The sequence below is a fragment of the Polypterus senegalus genome, chromosome 6 (genome assembly GCF_016835505.1).
Source record: "Polypterus senegalus isolate Bchr_013 chromosome 6, ASM1683550v1, whole genome shotgun sequence".
NCBI lineage: Eukaryota > Metazoa > Chordata > Cladistia > Polypteriformes > Polypteridae > Polypterus > Polypterus senegalus.
Genome location: NC_053159.1, coordinates 23,853,600 through 23,874,188, shown reverse-complemented (window position 1 = coordinate 23,874,188; position 20,589 = coordinate 23,853,600). Strand labels below are relative to the sequence as shown.

Here is a 20,589-nt window from a genome sequence, read left to right as displayed (position 1 = left end):
ATCTACTGTATATGTCCCAATGGCAAAGTTTAAGTTCTGTTTATCAAAGCAGGGACTGATGGAAACCTCTAGGTTTCATTCAGAGTTTTGATTACCAATGGGGACCATTTGGTCTCATTATTAGCAGAACTGACTAAAGCGGACTATCTAATATATAAAGCAGAGTCAATGTATGTGAGTATGTATGTTTGTTTGACCTCCATACAAATCTACACCGGGCGTCCGATCGCCACCAAACTGGGGCTGGGGCTCCTTTGTGACCAGGAGTAGGTCATGGGGTATGTTTGGTTGGGAAACATTTTCTTGGTGAAGTGTAGGGCACCTTTTCACCAACACAATGTTCTGCACACGTCCCTATACTTATCATCAACAAGATGGCTGCACGTTGCAAGAGACGTTTACGGCAGCGCAATCTAGTGGCACATTTGGTCCCGGTGCGTCGCTCTTTACCCATGTTGCTTTAAATTGCCAAGAGATGGCGGAAGTGTCCAGCTATGAGAAGGTCGACTGCTTTGATCAGATGAAGGGGAAACTGCTGTATAGATGTAAAAACAGATGTTCACGGTAGCACCATCTAGCGGCAGCTTTGGTCCCTCTGCGTCGCTCTTTACCCATGTTTCTTTAAATTGCCAAGAGATGGAGGAAGTGTCCAAGTATTAGTACGCCGACTGCCTTGATCGGGTGAAGGGGAACTGGTGTATGGATGTAAAACGTGAACGACCCAGTAAGCGTGACTGGCTCACACACCCGCGTTTCTGCGGGTCACACTCCCACACACACTAATACTGCTGTATTTCATTCACCAACATCCGTTATATGGCAGCACGTTTGAACAGAGACTCGCATTAAAAAGACAGCATCTTTCCCCCACCGTTTTCCCCACACGCGGCAGCGGTTGTATTTAACTTCTCTCTGTAGTTCCCATCGCCAACATCTGTTAGTTGGCAGCACAGTTCAACACAGACGCTCCTTACAAACAGAACACCCCTCCCCGCCATTTTTCCCAGTACAGTTTCAGTGCTACTCTTTCTCACTGGCTTTCCGTATTTGTGGTGCTATTTGCTCACTTTCCGCCTTACAGTACCATTTCAGTGTTGCTCTTTCTGACTGACTGGTGCTATTTGTTCGCTTTCCGACGTATTGTAAATAAGGTACATTCATCTCACTGTGGTGCCTATTCCGTACGTAATACCATGTAACACATTATAATTGTCCTGCTTTTCACTAATATACCCATGCCACTGAAAAAAAGACGTAGAATTGGAAGGTCCACTTCAGATGCCAGAAGAAAGTCTATTTCAACGGCGTCTGAAACGCCACACCAGACAAAATCCACATTGGAGGAACTTACAATAAAATGTGAATCAGAGAACTGTTTGTTCTATTTCTATGTTCGGTTTCTTTCATTTTGGAAATTCACCGGTTATAGATTCCCAGGCAACGCTGGGTACTCCTGCTAGTTAATAATACTTGATAGAATAATTGCATGGACTATTGGAGACTATTTCATTTTATTTCATTTATATTAAGCTGAACTTGTGGTGATCATTAAATCTGGTGCACTCTATACCCGCTAATGAATTCTGTCCACTTGCACAGCTACAACGGTTGGACCAAACTTAACGAGCAATCGTTTTTTAAAAATTGGGAATTCTGATGCTTGATAAAACAAGTATGACATCTTACTGCACACACCTTCGATTATTTTTCTTCACAATCATAATTTGTTTGAAGCCACCCTTATGGAAGACGTCTGCTCCAGCCGTCCAGAGACACTGATGCCCAGCTTGCTGGGTTGCCTCTGGGCTCTTGTAGTGTTGGCTTCACATCTGTTCCTTTACGATTCCAAAAAGATGGTAAATAGAGGGAGTCAGATTGGGACTGTAAAGAAGGTGGAGGAGAACTTCCCATCCTATTCTCTCATTTTCTTCCAGAGTGGGTTCAAGTGCTGTCATGCTGTAAGATGGCTTTCTTTCCAGGGCGTTTATCACCCAATGCATGCCAGGGCTTCTTTAATGTTTAGACATAGTGAGAAGTCAATCAAAATGACTCCTTTTATTGGCTAACTGAACAGATTACAATGTGCAGACTTTTGAGGCAACTCATCTTGCCTGAAGAAGGGGCCTGAGTTGCCTCAAAATCCTACATATTGTAATCTTTCTAGTTAGCCAATAAAAGGAGTCATTTTGATTGACTTCTCACTACAATCATATATGCCAACATGGTACAACACCCTAGTACTACATGTTTAGACATAAAAAGCCTCATTTATGGTTTCTCCATTCTCCAGCAATTCTATTAGAACATAAACTTCTGCAACCAAAAAGGAGGAACTCATAACATTTGCAGCTGATTGCACTGTCTTTGGCTTTTTATATTTTTTTCTTGGCAAATTCAGATGATCAAATGCACTGACATTTTGTCTCAGGTTCAAAATGGCGAAACGCATTTTACTTAGCACTATACTGGCCGGAGTGGTGGCTCTGAGGCTGGAAATCTGCGCTGTGCTGTGTAGGCCCTCCACCCTGCAGGGAAAAAAACCTGGGGGTTGGTGGCAGAATTGGCGCTCCAGCCACCATAAAATACCTCACACTGGTTCCAGTCCATCTGAACTAGTGTGGTGTCACCCTAATCCTAATCTGGGATCCTGAGTTGGTTTGTCACGTAGTGGGAGCGGCTCCTAACCTCCTCCTCCTCCTCCTATACTGGGCAAAAAGGCTTCTCCTTTATTTTGATATCACTCACGCAATTATGGTGAGATGATTTTATGCTCAGTCAGTAAACGTGGGATGAAGCGAGCATCTGTTATCTCTATTGAGTGCAACAACTCTTTCTTGTCTTCTGTAGAGTCTTTTTGATGGCAACCACTATGGGGCCGATTCTGGACGTCAGTGTTATCATGTTTGAAATTCTTCATCCACATCCTCACAGTATAATGTCACAGAAGCCAACATTGAATAATAGCTACAAGAGCTTCCTCTTAAACAAAAAATTGAATCACAGCACACTGATGGCACAATACATCATCGTTGGCCATTTTGATTAACACCTGTGTGGTCACGTGAGTTAGCTTAATGACATCATTAATTACTCAAGGGCGTAACAAGAGATGGCACATACTGACAAAACAGAATTTGTTCTTCTACTGCCAAAGGTATAGGCGTAATGTGACTTTGCTCATTAGTTTTGGAACGGCCCTACTGTTAAACTCGATAAAGTCAATAAGAGCATGAAGCTGAGTGCACCAGTTGGTTCTGAGACTCATAGTCTCTTTTTGTTATCTTTCACGGACCCCTGTTGACGCTGCCTTTGTTTGTTTGCATCCTCAGGCCAAATTTGAGCTGGTAACATCTGAGGCCTCCTATATCCGCAGTCTCTCCATCGCAGTGGACCACTTCATGTGCTCAAGAGAGCTGAGCGACTGCCTGGGGACCCAGGAGAGGCAATGGCTTTTTTCTAAGCTCCCCGACGTCAAGGATGTCAGTGAAAGGTGCGGTACAAGTTTAAAGGAATTTAGAGGAAGGCCCTTTTCACAGATATTCATACAATATTTCTCTTTTATACCCTGACATTGAGCTTCAATTGGGAATTCCATTTTCTTCTGCCTGTACAGTTTTTGGATAATAGACAACCATCTGTGACCAATGAGAACTTATTTTCCATTAAAATGCCAAATTTTTGATACTACTTGTCCAGGTCATGCTATTCAGAAACTGGAATTTGAAGATATGGAGGTGTTGCTCAATCAGAGAAACTCACATGACAGGGCAAAAACAGAAATTGTGTAGTCTAGAACTAGAAACTCCAAACAAATTTCAAGGAATGCTCAATCCAGGAATGATTTTTGTGTCTGTACTTACAGTACCTTGTATTGTTTGTAGTGTTAGTCAAGAACAACTTTACAATCTCCATGTTTTCACAGAGAACTAAGATCGCAATTTTCCTAATACAATGGTCTTTGTTGGAGACCCAGCCTGAACAACAGCAATGGCAGATAAAAATAAATGGTGTTCATTGTCTGTGCATCATTAGTGTCTGATTATTGTCACCCTTTGTGTCTCCTGAAGGTTCCTTTCAGATCTAGAAGAAAGACTTGAGGAAGACATCTTACGCTTTGATGTGTCTGACATCGTTCTAACACACTGCCCTGCCTTTCGGAAAGTCTACCTGCCCTACGTGACAAACCAGGCCTACCAGGAGCAGACATACCAGAGACTGCTGTAAGGAGGAACCTTTCATGCTACTCTTGGGGTACAACTGAATTGGCATGGCTGACGTCTTGCTTTGAGCTTACAGTTGACGTCTTGTTTTGCTTAGCATGACTGTCTGCCAGATTTAGTGCCTCTACTGCTTCCTTGAAGTTCATTGCAACTGTTGGTGTGAAGGTTTTAGGTTTTCTTCACACGTCTATGTGAATTTCCCTCACATCCTAATGATGGGAATATTTTAGATTAATCGGTAACTTTCACATTTGCCTGGTGTTGTATGTGTATGGTGATGCACTGACATGAAAACCAGACTTACTGCTTTCTAGGGGAAGAAATCAGGTTCAGAAAATTCTATTAAATGTTTGACCATTTGTTTTGCTTATTTTATTACGTAGTCTGGAAAATCCACGCTTTCCTGTGATTCTTGCACGACTAGAAGAAGACCCAGTCTGCCAGCGATTGCCTCTCACCTCCTTCCTCATTCTTCCATTCCAGAGGATCACCAGGCTCAAAATGCTGGTTGAGGTAGGTCAGTAAATGGGGCCTGCTGTGATTCTGTTCTTACAGATAATGGACACAGGGGATTAGGAGCCAGAAAGAAAATGAAACAGGGGTGCAGGGTGAACAGTGATGTGGCTGTGGAAAGCATGGATTGTGATGAATTAGGTAGGTGCTGCCAGCAAGGCAGGAAAATGAAGCATAAATAGAGGAAATGATGTATGAATCAGGGAGGAGACATGCTGCAAGTGTCAAATAATATAAGGCTTCAAGACCCAACATGGTTCTGACTTACCTGTTTGCTGCTTAAGGGATTGCAGTACAATTAGAGGTGTCTGCTATGCACTGATAAGGACTCAGATTCTGGAGTCATTTCTGGAGGGCCCTGAATTATCACATCAGACGCAGCACCATATCCATAAGATATATCCATAAGACTGGGCAGATAAAAGAATACAAAGACAATAAAAAATCAAAACAGCTACCCTCTTAGGGCCCAAACAAGTGCGTTTGCAGTCACGAGGGGTAATAAGCTTACCCACCTCAGTACAAACTTACTATTACTTATTATTATCATTATCCACCTAAATAAAAGGCCAAGTGTGTGTATATCTGTGTGGCCGTCCAGTTGCCATAGTCTCTGTCATTCCAACAGATGGCGCATCGCAAACATTTGTAGTAATAAAATGCAGTGCATTTGTCATTCAAACAGATGGCGCATCACAAGTATTAACACAATTTTTGCAAATCCCATATCAAATGGCATGTAACAGAGACATATATATATGCATTGCATTTGTCATTCCAATAGATGGCATATCATAAACATGTGTAGTAATGTGTTTTATTAATACAAATTTGTGATGCATCATCTGTTGGGATGAGAAATGCAATGAATTTCTTACTACATACATTACAAAATGCATTCCAATAAATGGCGTACTACAAACTTTAAAGTAGATGTCTCCATTGATTTAATTTCAAATTGTCTTATACTTACATAATATAATATAATATAATATAATATAATATAATATAATATAATATAATATAATATAATATAATATAGGCGGCACGGTGGTGCAGTGGTAGCGCTGCTGCCTCGCAGTTAGGAGACCCGGGTTCGCTTCCGGGTCCTCCCCGTGGAGTTTGCATGTTCTCCCCGTGTCTGCGTGGGTTTCCTCCGGGCGCTCCGGTTTCCTCCCACATTCCAAAGACATGCCGGTTAGGTGGATTGGCGATTCTAAATTGGCCCTAAGGTGTGTGCTTGGTGTGTTTGTGTGTGTCCTGCGGTGGGTTGGCACCCTGCCCAGGATTGGTTCCTGCCTTGTGCCCTGTGTTGGCTGGGATTGGCTCCAGCAGATCCCCGTGACCCTGTATTCGGATTCAGCGGGTTAGCAAATGGATGGATAATATAATATAATATGGGAGGCACGGTGGTGCAGTGGTAGCACTGCTGCCTCACAGTAAAGAGACCTGGGTTTGCTTCCCGGGTTCTCCCTGCGTGGAGTTTGCATGTTCTCCCCGTGTCTGCGTGGGTTTCCTCCCACAGTCTTGCAGGTTAGGTGCATTGGTGATTCAAAATTGTCCCCAGTGTGTGCTTGGTGTGTGGGTGTGTGTGTGTGTGCGGCCTTGCATTGGGCTGGCGCCCTGTTCGGGGTTTGTTTCCTGCCTTGCACCCTGGGTTAGCTGGGATTGGCTCCAGCAGACCCCCGTGTCCCTGTAGTTAAGGATATAGTGGGTTGAATAACGGATGGATGGATAATATAATATAGGGGTGGCACAGTGGTGCAGTGGTATCTCTGCTGCATCAGAGTAAATAGATCAGGACTTATATCCCAAGCACCCCTTGTGTGGAATTTGCATGTTCTGCCCATGTCTGCATGGGTTTCTTCCGCATGCTCTAAATTCCTCCAACCTTCCAAAGACACGCAGGTGAATTGGCAATGCTAAATTAGTGTGTGTGTGTGGGTATGTATGGTCACTCTGTAATGGACAGACACTCTGTCAAAGATTTCTTCCTGACCTGTGCCCAATGCTAGCTGGGTTAGGCTCCAGAGTGACCCTGGTCTGGATTAAGCAGGTTAGAAAATGACAATAACTAATAATTATACTAATATTATACTCTGTATTTACATGTGCTATTCGACATACAGCATGTCACCCCATTCTCCAGCACCATGATTAGTGAATATTACTGCCCTACCTCAAAACTTCTGTCTTACTTATCTAAAATAACTATAATATAATATAATATAATATAATATAATATAACACAGTGATGGCTCTGAGGCTAAAAATTTGCGCTGGTATCTGGGAGGTTGCCAGTTGGAAACTGCAGTGTCTCTGACCGCAAGGTCCTACAATGGATAGTACACACAGCAGTTAGGATCATTAGGACTTCTCTACTCTCAATTGAAGACACTTTTATCACACATTCCAATCGCAAAGCCTATGGAGGTGTGAAGGATCGCTCCCACCCTTCCCACAGTCTCTTTGTTGTTCTTCCATCTGGCAGAAGGTATCATAGCATTCAAACCACTTCTGACAGGTTCTGCTACAGCTTCTACCTTGGCTGTCTGGGCTCCCACTTGACATTGCTCCTCTCAGTCGACATTGCCCCTCCCAGTCAACATTGCCCCTCCCACTTGATATTGCCCCTCCTACTTGACATTCGGCTCTCTAGACTTGCAACCTGTACCAGTGAGGTTTTCTACTACCACCTGACACATCATTTCCCATTCATTTCCATTGATCCCCTCGAGTGGCTCTTTCATGTTTGAAAATGGTCATATTGTGGTTCAAAAATTGTCATACCCTGATTAGGTTGTCGCAGTGTCTTCACTATGTAAAACTAAAGAAACTGATTTTTCATATTCTCTTGAAGTAGCTTATGCTATTTGACTTGATGGAGGCACCTCCACACTTTGCACAGTACGTATTTTTCAGACTAGCAGGCTGATTGTAAAGTCTTCTGCGAATGTATTGAAGTGCAGAACGTGACTAGAAATGCTCACTTATAAAACTCCTTTCTTGAGTCTGACTGCATTAGCCCAACATAACATTCTGATTTTTATTCCTAATTCACATGTAGAATATCTTGAAAAGGACAGCACCTGGTTCCAAGGACGAAGACACAGCCACCAAAGCTTTTAATGAACTGAAAAAGGTAATCTGCTGGTATCTGTCTTGGTCTCAAGAGTCTTGTCCCACCCATGGCTACTCCATGCTCTCTTCAGTGCTTTCTTGCCTCATCTTGTTTTCTCTTCACGCTATCTGCTTCGATTACCCCAGAATAATTTAAGCTCTCCAGCTTAGTGGAATTATCAGGTAGGCCCTGGGCAACTACCAACTACATACGAAATATAAAGGGGTTTCCATTTTGCTCAAACATTTGTGTCTGAATGCCTGTAGCCCCCGTTCATGAGCAACTCTCTTTGAGAAAGTCTGTTTTTAGCTTTAGGTCTTCTCTTTTTTTCTGCATTGAGTCTTGTTTAGTTTCTTGTGCAACATTAATTCTGATTCAGTTTCTATTTGCTTCCTTGGTTGTCTTTTCTGTAGACTCCCATGGTCTTTGTGTTGTCTTCTTCTCAGTTACTTTTATTCTAAAGGTGTTTGAATTTTTGCCCGAGCCATTCTTTGATGTATTAAATTAGTAAGGAAGCATCTACTGTAGGAGTGTGACAGCAAAGCGCAGCACTTAACGGCATCCTTTTCTGAGGTATAAGTGTGACGGCAAAGCTCAGTAGTTTATCACGACATCGTTCTGTTTACCGAATCTTTGACCTCAGTTTCTGGTGTGGCTTTCCTTTCATGTGGTGTGACTTTTTACCGGACTTGAGTGTGCAGTTCTGATGAATTCCTGTTGCACTTTGTAGAGACTTCGGTTTGCTTCATGGCATTCAAGAAGAATATACTGAACATTTTGTTGATTGATGTTAAATGCTGAATGAATAAATATTTGTTAGAAAATATCAAAATGAAGAAAGGAACGGACAAAGTTTGAAAAGAAAAAGCATTCTGGTTAAGCTATGACTAGATACATTTTAAAGGAATTATGCTTTCCAATATTCTGCAAAATTCTTCTAAATTAGCATATATCATATTTAAATTGCAGCTTGTGACACATTTGATATTGCCCACTTTGCTTGTATATTATCTCTTTCTTTCCACTAAACTGTTTAGTGCTGCCCGTTCAGTATGACCTTCATTTTTCTTCAGAGTTCGCAATGACTTAGCATATCCAAGTAGCTCTTGGAACAAAGCTGGCATATTAAATCATCCTTTAAAGAGTATCAGTTAAAAGTATTTGTAATCCCTTTCATTTTACATGCACTATGTGAAGTGAGACGGTGAATTTCTTAATGAAGAGGATTTGGAGATGAGCCGTAGTCAAGTATTGAGCTGAAGTCATTACCAAGAATCTAACTGACATGACAAGTACAAAATGCAAACCAAAAAAATTAAAAAGTCATAGAAACAAAAGCAAGTTCTTCTGCCAGGTAGATATGGTCGAAAACCAACATGGCCTTTATCCTAGTCTCAGATACTAAGGGGATGCATGTGCCAATCTTTACATGTTCACGTGGTGCACTAAACATAGGAGACACATGGGCCCAATGAAAGACAATAGCATGATTTTTAGATGGAATGTAATACAGTATTTTGAACAAGTGAAACGTACGTTTGAGAGTTTTGAAGGCTGTCCTCAAGATGGAGGATTAAGATAACAATTAATATACTGCACATACAAATTTCTTAGGGGGTATAAGAGGAACAGGCTCAGGAGCGGTGACATTTGGGTCAAACAAGCTTTTATACACAAGAAGGTCTCAGTGTTTGCTACTTCCTCAGTAAAAAATTAAAACATTACAGCGGCCGAAAAAATAAAAGCAAACACTTAGCGGATAAGAACTGAATGAGATTTTTGTGATTTGTGCCTTTAAGGTCTCTGTTCTTCTAATGCTATTTCAATAGCTAGCAATTCACGATTACCCACATCATAATTCTGTTCTGGAAAAAAAAAAAAGTTTTTAATTTGATTTAACTTGTAAATTTAAATTAATTTTAGGTTATATGAGATAAAGGCTCATGGGTTGAGCCAGCATCTGAAAATGTTTACAACAGAATTACACCATATCTATAATAATAAAAGGCAAAGCCCTCACTGACTCACTGACTCATCACTAATTCTGCAACTTCTCATGTAGGTAGAAAGCTGAAATTTGGCAGGCTTATTCCTTACAGCTTACTTACAAAAGTTAAGCAGGTTTCATTTCGAAATTCTACACGTAACGGTCATAACGGTCGATAACGGTCGACAATGTCCACCGATGTACTTACTTATTTCGATGGTATGACGCCACTGTCGGCTGCCATATTGAACTTTCCAACGTCACCAATTTTCAAACTTCCCGTGTGGGTAGAAGGCTGACCTCATCTTCACGAAATTTGGTAGGTGGCTTCCCTGCGCTAACCAAACCCAATTTACGTACTTATTTGGTATGACACCACTGTCGGCCGCCATATTGAATTTTACAAACGTCACTAATTCTCCAACTTCCCGTGTAGGTAGAAGGCTGAAATTTGGCAGGCTTATTCCTTACAGCTTACTTACAAAAGTTAAGCAGGTTTCATTTCGAAATTCTAAACGTAACGGTCATAACGGTCGACAATGTCCACCGGTGTACTTACTTATTTCGATGGTATGACGCCACTGTCGGCCGCCATATTGAACTTTCCAACGTCACCAATTTTCAAACTTCCCGTGTGGGTAGAAGGCTGACCCCATCTTCACAAAATTTGGTAGGTGGCTTCCCTGCGCTAACCAAACCCAATTTACGTACTTATTTTGGTGGTATGACGCCACTGTCGGCCGCCATTTTGAATTTTCCAAACGTCACTAATTCTCCAACTTCCCGTGTAGGTAGAAGGCTGAAATTTGGCAGGCTCATTCCTTACAGCTTACTTACAAAAGTTAAGCAGGTTTCATTTTGAAATTCTACGCATAACGGTCATAACGGTCAACAACGTCCGCCATATTGAACATTCTTATTCATGGCCCCATCTTCACGAAATTTGGTAGGCGGCTTCCCTGCGCTAACCAAAACCAATGTACATACTTATTTCGGTGGTATGACGCCACTGTCGGCTGCCATATTGAACTTTTCAACAGTCTTTGCTACTTATGGGCCCATCTTCAAGAAATTTGGTACACGGGTTCCCAGCGCTAACTGAATCCTACTTCCGTACATATATACGTCCATAGCCTGCAGCTCGGTCACCGTGTGAGGTGACGTTGGGTCCCCCATCCCAATGCCTCCCACATTGTTGGCTGCCTGCCTATATAAGGCCATCCGTCGCTCCGGTCTCTACATTCCCTTCCTTGCTTCGCCACAGGATTCACGTCTCCCTACTGATAACTACAGCCTTTTTATTTAATCCACGGCTTCTCCGCTGTTTTATTGTTTGTTTATTACAATTATAATTATTGTATAGGTATTTTACACTTACTTTAGATTGTTCAGGTACACATTTCCTTTATCATTCCAACCCCCATTACCATGTTTATCGAGATGATCACTATCGATCAAAGAACTGTCACTTACCGAGTGGTTTCCATGCCCGGAGATGGCACCTACCTTTTCCATTCTCTTTGTTACATATTGCACGGCCATATCAGGCTCACTCTTGATATCCGGTGGAACATTGTGTCTTATGTATTGAATGACTGGGACAGGTTCAAGGTGTGGACTGATGATGGTACAGCAGATAATTATACTACACAGGAGCACTAGAAGAGTGAAATGCTTAAGCCCTTCACCTATGGTTCTGCATGTGAGTTGATGGCTGCCGCTGACTTGTTCGGTTGTCGCTTTAAAGTGTACCGAAATGGCCAAATATTTTACACCTTTCGACAACCGCCAATGCCTCTTAAACATCTTAGATTGACAGGTGACGATTTCAGTAGTGGACACTTTGATGTTTATGAATGTTTAAACTCTCAAAAGCTGGATGTGAAGTTATCGATGAAACCGGTTGTATACTTACAACGCTTGACAGATGCCGAATGTCACTTCAATACAACAAATCCTGCAAATACTGTCGTAATTGAAACAAACCATGAAACTCAAACCGATTATGACAGCAGCAATCCAAGCTGTGAGATCTGAGACAAGATTACTGTTCACATGGCCAACTGTAAGTTACATACTCAAGAGTAAGCTCAGCACACAGCTTGGTCATATTACAACCGGAGGGCCGAACTGACAACATGGTATACAAAGAGATCCTTAACAAATAATTACTGGCATATTTTCCCTCAGTTTAAAAAGGTAAAATTTTCTTCTTAATAAAAATTTGAATGCAGTACTTCGCCTCTGCGAAGCGCGGTTATTTTGCTAGTATATATATATATATATATATAGTGGAGGAAATAATTATTTGACCCCTCACTGATTTTGTAAGTTTGTCCAATGACAAAGAAATGAAAAGTCTCAGAACAGTATCATTTCAATGGTAGGTTTATTTCAACAGTGGCAGATTGCACATCAAAAGGAAAATCGAAAAAATAACTTTAAATAAAAGATAGAAATTGATTTGCATTTCATTGAGGGAAATAAGTTTTTGAACCCTCTAACAAAAAGACTTAATACTTAGTGGAAAAACCCTTGTTTGCAAGCACAGAGGTCAAACGTTTCTTGTAATTGATGACCAAGTTTGCGCACATTTTAGGAGGAATGTTGGTCCACTCCTCTTTGCAGATCATCTCTAAATCCCTAAGGTTTCGAGGCTGTCTCTGTGCTACTCTGAGCTTGAGCTCCCTCCATAGGTTTTCTATTGGATTAAGGTCCGAGACTGACTAGGCCACTCCATGACCTTAATGTGCTTCTTCTTGAGCCACTCCTTTGTTGCCTTTGCTGTATGTTTTGGGTCATTGTCGTGCTGGAACACCCATCCACGACCCATTTTCAGTTTCCTGGCAGAGGGAAGGAGATTGTCGCTCAGGATTTCACGATACATGGCTCCGTCCATTTTCCCGTTAATGCGATTAAGTTGTCCTGTGCCCTTAGCAGAAAAACACCCCCAAAGCAAAATGTTTCCACCCCCATGCTTGACGGTGGGGACGGTGTTTTAGGGGTCATAGGCAGCATTTTTCTTCCTCCAAACACAGCGAGTTGAGTTAATGCCAAAGAGCTCTATTTTGGTCTCATCAGACCACAGCACCTTCTCCCAGTCGCTCTCTGAATCATTCAGGTGTTCATTGGCAAACTTCAGACGGGCCTGCACATGTGCCTTCTTGAGCAGGGGACCTTGAGCCCTGCAGGATTTTAATCCATTGCGTGTAATGTGTTTCCAATGGTTTTCTTGGTGACTGTGGTCCCTGCTAATTTGAGGTCATTAACTAACTCCTCCCGTGTAGTTCTAGGATTCTTTTCACCTTTCTCAGAACCATTGACACCCCACGAGGTGAGATCTTGCGTGGAGCCCCAGAGCGAGGTCGATTGATGGTCATTTTGTGCTCCTTCCATTTTCGAACAATCGCACCAACAGTTGTCACCTTCTCTCCAAGCTTCTTGCTAATGGTTTTGTAGCCCATTCCAGCCTTGTGCAGGTCTACAATTTTGTCTCTGACATCCTTGGACAGCTCTTTGGTCTTTCCCATGTTGTAGAGTGTGGAGTCTGCTTGATTGATTGATTCTGTGGACAGGTGTCTTTTATACAGGTGACTAGTTAAGACAGGTGTCCTTAATGAGGGTGACTAATTGAGTAGAAGTGTCTAACCACTCTGTGGGAGCCAGAACTCTTAATGGTTGGTAGGGGTTCAAAACTTATTTCCCTCAATGAAATGCAAATCAATTTCTATCTTTTATTTAAAGTTATTTTTCGATTTTCCTTTTGATGTGCAATCTGCCACTGTTGAAATAAACCTACCATTGAAATGATACTGTTCTGAGACTTTTCATTTCTTTGTCATTGGACAAACTTACAAAATCAGTGAGGGGTCAAATAATTATTTCCTCCACTGTATATATATATATATATATATATATATATATATATATATATATATATATAAATATAGAAATAGATATATATATATATAGATATAGATATAGATATAGATATAGATATATACTAGCCATCCCCCACAGCTCCACCTGTGTAGAAGTGAAACAGGACAGCTTGGAGGGCCCTGTCCTGCTCCCTACTACTCACGTCACGCTTCCTCTTACCGTTGGCCCTCAGTCTTTGTCTCGGAAAACCGCAAATATATCGCTCCTGCAAGTGAACTATGCTTCTTAGCACAATGAGAGAAATGCAAAATCAACTGGAATGTTCAAGCAAATTATAGAAAAAAAAACAGATCTAAATCCGTTAAGTAGTTCTCTCGTTTACCAGCTAAGTGGCGGTAAGAAACACCCCGAATGGCTGGTGCGTGAGTGAGGAGGGCCCCGACCCCCTCCCCTTGGGCTGATGCGTCTCTCTCAGATTCACACAAATAAGTCGGTACCGCAAGTGAACTATGATACTTAGTGCAATGAGAGAAGTTGCAAAATTAACCAGAATGTTCTAGCAAATTATAAAAAAAAAAGATCTAACTCTGTTAGGTAGTTCTCTTGTGAAAAGCAGACAGACATACAAATAGACAGAGAGACAGACATTGGATTTTATATAATATAATATAATATAATATAATATAATATAATATAATATAATATAATATAATATAATATAATATCTGTGGTGGGTTGGCACCCTGCCCAGGATTGGTTCCTGCCTTGTGCCCTGTGTTAGCTGGGATTGGCTCCAGTAGACCCCCGTGACCCTGTGTTCGGATTCAGCGGGTTGGAAAATGGATGGATAATATAATATTATAAACATCTACACATGGAAGTGTGTGTGTCTGTCTGTCCAGCACAGAAGTGAGAGGTGGAGTTGGGCTAAGGGCTCCACCTCTGAGGATACACAAGTGGGTGAGCATGTCTGCAAAATGAAACCTCAGAAGAAAGACAAAGTCTTATATATATTATATATATTATAATTATTATTATTATTATTATATTATTATATAATTATTAATATTATATTATATATATTATATAAATATATATATATATATATATATATATATTTGGATCAGTTTAAATGATATTTCAAAGCTCTTTTGTTAATGTGTACTCACTGATGTAACAGTGACCCACTTCATCATTTTTTGTCTACTCAGTTGATCAAGGAATGCAACTCCAGTGTCCAGTCCATGAAAAGAACTGAAGAGCTAATACATCTCAACAAGAAAATTCATTTTGAAGGAAAGGTAATGGACAGTCTTCTTGAAATCCACCAGCACCTACCACTGATACGTGTCGGCATATTATGAAGAATGGGATGGGGTGGCCAATTTTTATTCCTCTGGATATTTTTCACAACTTAGAGATGAATTGCATTGTGTATGCTTTATAATGGTGGGAGATCTAAATTCAAAAGTCTGTACCAGAAGCCCCAGTGACATCACCATTGTCTTATACAAAGTTCCGTGTAAAGGGCAGCAGTGTTTCAAACTCCACGGCTCATGTCAATAACACGTCATGTTGCTTACTGATCACTGTAATAAGATGCACCACACTTGGTGCTGTCAGGTATAAAGGACACAGCATTCATCACCTCAGGGTTCTTGTGCCAGACGTCATTGCTCAGCTTGACTGGCATTCCTGTTTGCTTCTGTGCAGATCTTTCCTCTGATTTCTCAGTCTCGCTGGCTTGTAAAACATGGAGAACTCCTTGAGGTGGACACTCAGACCATCAGCATGTCTGGCTCCAAACTGAAGCTGCCGACAAGGCCTGTTTATCTCCACCTCTTCAATGACTATCTTCTGCTGTCACGGAAGAAGGAGTAGGTACACCTGGCATTCTTGGGAGAGGTGGACGAGGTCTCGTAGATGGTTTAGTAAGATAATGGGGGATTCTTCATTGATGTTCTTGATTATAGTACTGATGGTAGAGTGGCAAATATAACAGGTTGTCTTAAAGTTTTTATTTTCTTTTCAGGACAGGCAAGTTTGCTGTGTTCGTGCATGCGAAGATCGGTGGGCTAAAAGTGAAGGACTTGAATGTGAAGTTGCATGGCATCTCTGGATATATCTTCCACCTGCAGATTTGTGATGGGCAGCAGCTGAAATACCAGATCCTACTTAAAGCTCTTACAGAGTAAGTGACCGGGCAGAATCTGGGGGCTTGTCGATCCATGTTTTTTGAGAGTTGCAGAGATTTGACAGAACCATAGAATAAAGGAGATGGAGCAACCTGGAAAACTTGGCTGCTTCTTAATTTGACATATTTTGAAAGACCTTCTTTTATTTAAGTTTTATTGCCTTGTGTTCAGAAGTGCAACAGGATGACATTTTATATGTGCTGGAATATTTTCAGGAGTGAGAAGCAGCGTTGGATCACAGCCATGTTTCCTTCAAATCTGGAGGCAGGCAAAGAGCACATCAAAGAAAATGAAGGTGGGAGAGCTGAAGAATGACTCTGTTTGTCTTCTTATGTCAGCCCAGGGCTTCTTCTGTAGTTTTACCTGAAAACTCCTTCAATGAAGTTGTAAAGGCTGTGCCTATAAAAGAGTCGGGTACAGTAAGTAGGGGGCGCTTACAGAGACACAAAACACTTCACAGATTGAAAGTCAATTTGTGTATTGTTCGATATACAGTAGCTTTCAATAGTTTTCATTTAATTTCATTTGTTTACTTCTAATACAGGGAAATTTGTATTTCCTGATCTGTAATTAACACAGAAAGTGTCAACAATAAACCAAAAGTAAACGCAAAATTTATCTCAAAATGTCATTAAAGAATGCACAAAAAAGACAAATAAGTAATTTGCAGGACATATATGCTGTCTTCAGGAAGAATTCAGTCCCCTTCACTTTTTTAAACTTTGCTATGCACAACCTTAGATAGATAGATAGATAGATAGATAGATAGATAGATAGATAGATAGATAGATAGATAGATATGAAAAGGCACTTTATAATAGAATTATAGATAGTGTGATCACAAGGAGGCACCACTGAGCCTCAAACCACAGACGCAATGTTACCCAACACAATTCTGGATTCAACTAAAGGATAATTTTTCCGTCCCCAACACTTTTTGGTGATCACAACCAAAAACACATAATTACTACTTCAAGAACCTTTTGCTCCTTCTGCCCTCCTGGTGATTCTTACCCGCTGCCACCTGGCTCCTTTTATCTCAGGCCCAGGAGCACTTCCAGTGCCAGGACATGGCCTGTCCTAGCACTTCTGGGGTCAGGTGGAAGTCCCATGAAGTCACGATTGTAAACAACTGCAGCACCCCGTGGAGGCACCAATGGAACCCAAAAGGGTTTTTCTCCAGGTCTCCAGTTCCCAGCATGCCCTGTGAGTATCCGAATGGGTACCAAAGCCCAGAGTTGCTGCCATCTAGTGTATTGGGGGAGAAAATATTCTCCAGTTATCATCTCTATCAGTCCTTCCATTGTACTGGCCTCCCTGCCAGATAAGGGCCCCTATTCAATCCTGGCTGAGATGGCAGCCCATATAGATAGATAGATAGATAGATAGATAGATAGATAGATAGATATGAAAGGCACTATATAATACTGTAGATAGATAGATATGAAAGGCACTATATAATAGATAGATAGATAGATAGATAGATAGATAGATAGATAGATAGATAGATAGATAGATAGATAGATATGAAAGGCACTATATAATACTGTAGATAGATAGATATGAAAGGCACTATATAATAGATAGATAGATAGATAGGAAACTGCAGGGTTACATCATTAGAAAAAAAGTTTGACATTTAACTGTTATCTTAATTAAATTATTTATGATTATATTAAAATCATTTAAATTACATATATATTATATAAATATTTTCCCTCATCAAGCATCACTAAATACCTCAGAACGAAAAAATGACAAAGGACAAGTTTTGTAAATTTATTAAGAATAAAAATCTGAAATATCACACTGACAAAAGTATTGAGACCCTTTGCTGAGTACTTAGTTGAAGCCCTTCTGGAAGTGATTCCAGCCTGGAGTCTTCCTGGGTCCAATGCAACGAGCTTTGCACACATGGATTTTGGGGATTTTCTGCCATTTTTCTCTGCAGATCTTCTCCAGCTCTGTCAGGTTGGATGAAAAGCGTTGGTGGACGGGTTTTTTAATTGTGGGATCTATTTGGACTACCGCAGAACATTCATGGAGTTATCCCTAAGCCACTTCTGTGTTGTCTGTTTTGCGGTTAGACCTATTGTCCTGTTGGAAGACAGACATTCATACCAGTGTGAGGTCCAGAGTTCCCTCAGCAGGTTCTCATTAAGGACATTTGCTGGACTTTGCTCCATTCTGCTTTCCCTTAACCCTATCAGGTCTCTCAGTCCCTACCACTGAAAAACAACCCAACAGCGTGATGCTGCCGCCACCATGTTTTACTACTGAAATGGCATTGCTCAGGTGGTGAGAGGTGTCTGGATTCCTTCAGACATGGTATCTTAGAAGTGAGGCCAAACATTTAAATATTGGTTTCTTCATTCAAGAGTATCCTGTTTCTTACAGTTTCAGAGTCCTCTGGTGCCTTTTTGCAAACTCCAAGTGGGCTTTCATGCGTTGTTTGGATACTCTTCCATAAATCCCAGGGAGGTGGTTGCCCTTCTGGAAGTTTCTCTCATTTCCACACAAATTCTCCAGAGCTAACCCAGAATGACTGTTACGTTCTTAAGCACCACTCCTCTCAAGTTCCTTCTCCCCTGATTTGCTCCACTTGGCTGGACGGCAAGCTCTACAAATTGTCTTAGTTGTTCCAAGAATTATGGAGGCCACTGTGTTCTGGAGAACCTTCAAACCTTCAGAAAGTTTTTTATTTGCCTTCCCCAGATCTGCACCTTGACACAATCCTGTCCATAATCTCTTCAGTCACTTCCTTCGACCCCATGGCAGGTGTGTGCCTTTTCTAATCCTGTGCAACCAATCGAACTGACCACTGGTGGACTGCAAACAAGGTGCAGAAACATCTCAATGATGATCAATACAATGGGATGGACCTGAGCCAAATGTCAAATGTCATAGCCAAGGGTCTAAAGACTTGTGTCAATGGGATATTTCAGTTTTGTTATTTTGAATACATTTGCTAAAGTTTCTAAAACCCTGTTTTCACGTTATATTTTGGGGGTATTGAGTGTTGCTTGATGAGAGAGGAAAAATTAATCTAAACGACTTCTGAACAGTAACAAATTATGTAAAAGATGAAGGGGTCTGAATCCTTTGTGAAGGTGCTGCAGTTTTACACTGCTGCATCGATTCTTTTATTTTTTGTGTCCTTCCATCAGCTCAGTGCTGCCCGAGTGACGTCACGGGTCATTTTTCTAAAATGGCGGTGCCGTTTCGCATTACAGTGTTTTCAAAATGCCCATATGAATTGCGTACTTGTTGATACTAAATAATATCAAAGTGTGATCGTCCTACTTTAACTAATGAGTTAAAACAACTAGAAGTTTTCTCTCCATTGAGAATGACAGCGCCCGGAGCACCACACCACCATTTTCCCCCCATTCTCCGTTAATGTTTTTTTAAGAGTGTGCCATGAGGCAGTTTGAAGAATTTGATTCTGCAAAAAACATCTCTTTAGCCTTCCTGGGTGGGTGGTGTAGAGCATTTATTTCTAATCGCTGTGTACTTCATAGGCCATCCTTGGAATCTGAGTCTACTGCAGAGTGAGACTTCAGAAGCCATCTTCTAACCCAGTCTCTGTGGTATCCTGCTGAAAGCCTCTTGTTTTGAGATGTCATTGACCAACCAATGCTTTTCTTGTATGCAGATCTACCACAAGTTCAATGCATCCGGAGCTACAAAGCCCAGGAGGATGATGAGCTGACCCTGGAGAAGGCCGACATCCTTCAGGCTAAGACGATAACTAATGATGGTGAGGCTGCTTTTCAAACTTAGAGTGCTCGGTGTGCCTGTGTGTAAAACTGAGGGGGTACTAAATGGCTTTACTGCTCTCCTAAGGGTGGATCGAAGGAATCCGGCTTTCTGATGGAGAGAGGGGCTGGTTCCCAAAGAGTTACGTGGAGGAGATCACGAGCCGCAGCGCTCGCCTCCGAAATCTCCGCGAAAACAACCGCATCAAGTGTGCCACCCAGAAGCTCGAAGAGGAATATCTCTGAAGTGGGGAAAGGCTCTGCTCCTTCAAGACAAAGGTCTCTACCTCAGGACCCTGCGCACGTCCCCTCCGGTGGAAGCGATGCTGCCATTGCTCGAGTCTCTTGCTTCTTTGCGGACAGTTGTTGGGTTGAGAATGACCTTCATTGCACTCAAGTGATGCTCTTTGGCTTGGGGTGGAGAGTGGCCTGGATTAAATCCTGGATGATCTTACCTCAGTGCTAAATTGGACTCCTTTTGGTTTTCCTTTGTTGCTATATGCCAACGACAGAATCCGCATGGTGCCTCCCGTAGAATCGCATCTTAGATGGCTTGTTCTCCCGGCACGTAGCAAACTCGATATTCTAAGGCACTTACAAAACTCTTTTTTTTATTGATAATTTTTGTTTTAAACATGTGGACAGTGTTCTTGTCTCTAAGCTAATTAAATGCAATCACCGTACTTCTCAGCCAGTCATTGTCTGCTTTGCTTTTTACTACCAGGTTGGCTGTCATGAGGCTGCTTACGTCTTTCATTTTTAACTGAGAAAATTGAATGTCAGCTGCTAGTATCTGTAGGAGGCAGAAGCAGGAGCAGGAGCTAACGTCCATTACAGTATATGGAGAAAAATAGGTTCCAGTTATGAACATTACACGTAGAATTTCGAAATGAAACCTGCCTAACTTTTGTAA

At 41.5% G+C, this 20,589-nt stretch overlaps 1 protein-coding gene across 2 annotated transcripts in view; it reads left to right on the top strand.

The window, feature by feature from the left end:
* The window catches only part of arhgef19 (Rho guanine nucleotide exchange factor (GEF) 19), a 112,035-nt gene extending 91,665 nt beyond the window's left edge, over window positions 1–20,370 (top strand). Inside the window, exons 7-16 of one of the 2 annotated variants that reach the window (XM_039755595.1) lie at window positions 3,330–3,490; window positions 4,068–4,220; window positions 4,604–4,733; window positions 7,801–7,875; window positions 14,935–15,024; window positions 15,437–15,600; window positions 15,756–15,914; window positions 16,134–16,213; window positions 19,574–19,678; window positions 19,765–20,370. In XM_039755595.1, coding sequence (XP_039611529.1) covers window positions 3,330–3,490; window positions 4,068–4,220; window positions 4,604–4,733; window positions 7,801–7,875; window positions 14,935–15,024; window positions 15,437–15,600; window positions 15,756–15,914; window positions 16,134–16,213; window positions 19,574–19,678; window positions 19,765–19,922 — 1,275 coding nt within the window. In that variant the 3' untranslated portion in view covers window positions 19,923–20,370. Of the gene's footprint in view, window positions 1–3,329; window positions 3,491–4,067; window positions 4,221–4,603; window positions 4,734–7,800; window positions 7,876–14,934; window positions 15,025–15,436; window positions 15,605–15,755; window positions 15,915–16,133; window positions 16,214–19,573; window positions 19,679–19,764 lie in introns of those variants that run through there. The other variant, XM_039755596.1, reaches the window with a different exon arrangement.
* The last annotated feature ends 219 nt before the right edge of the window (window positions 20,371–20,589 follow it).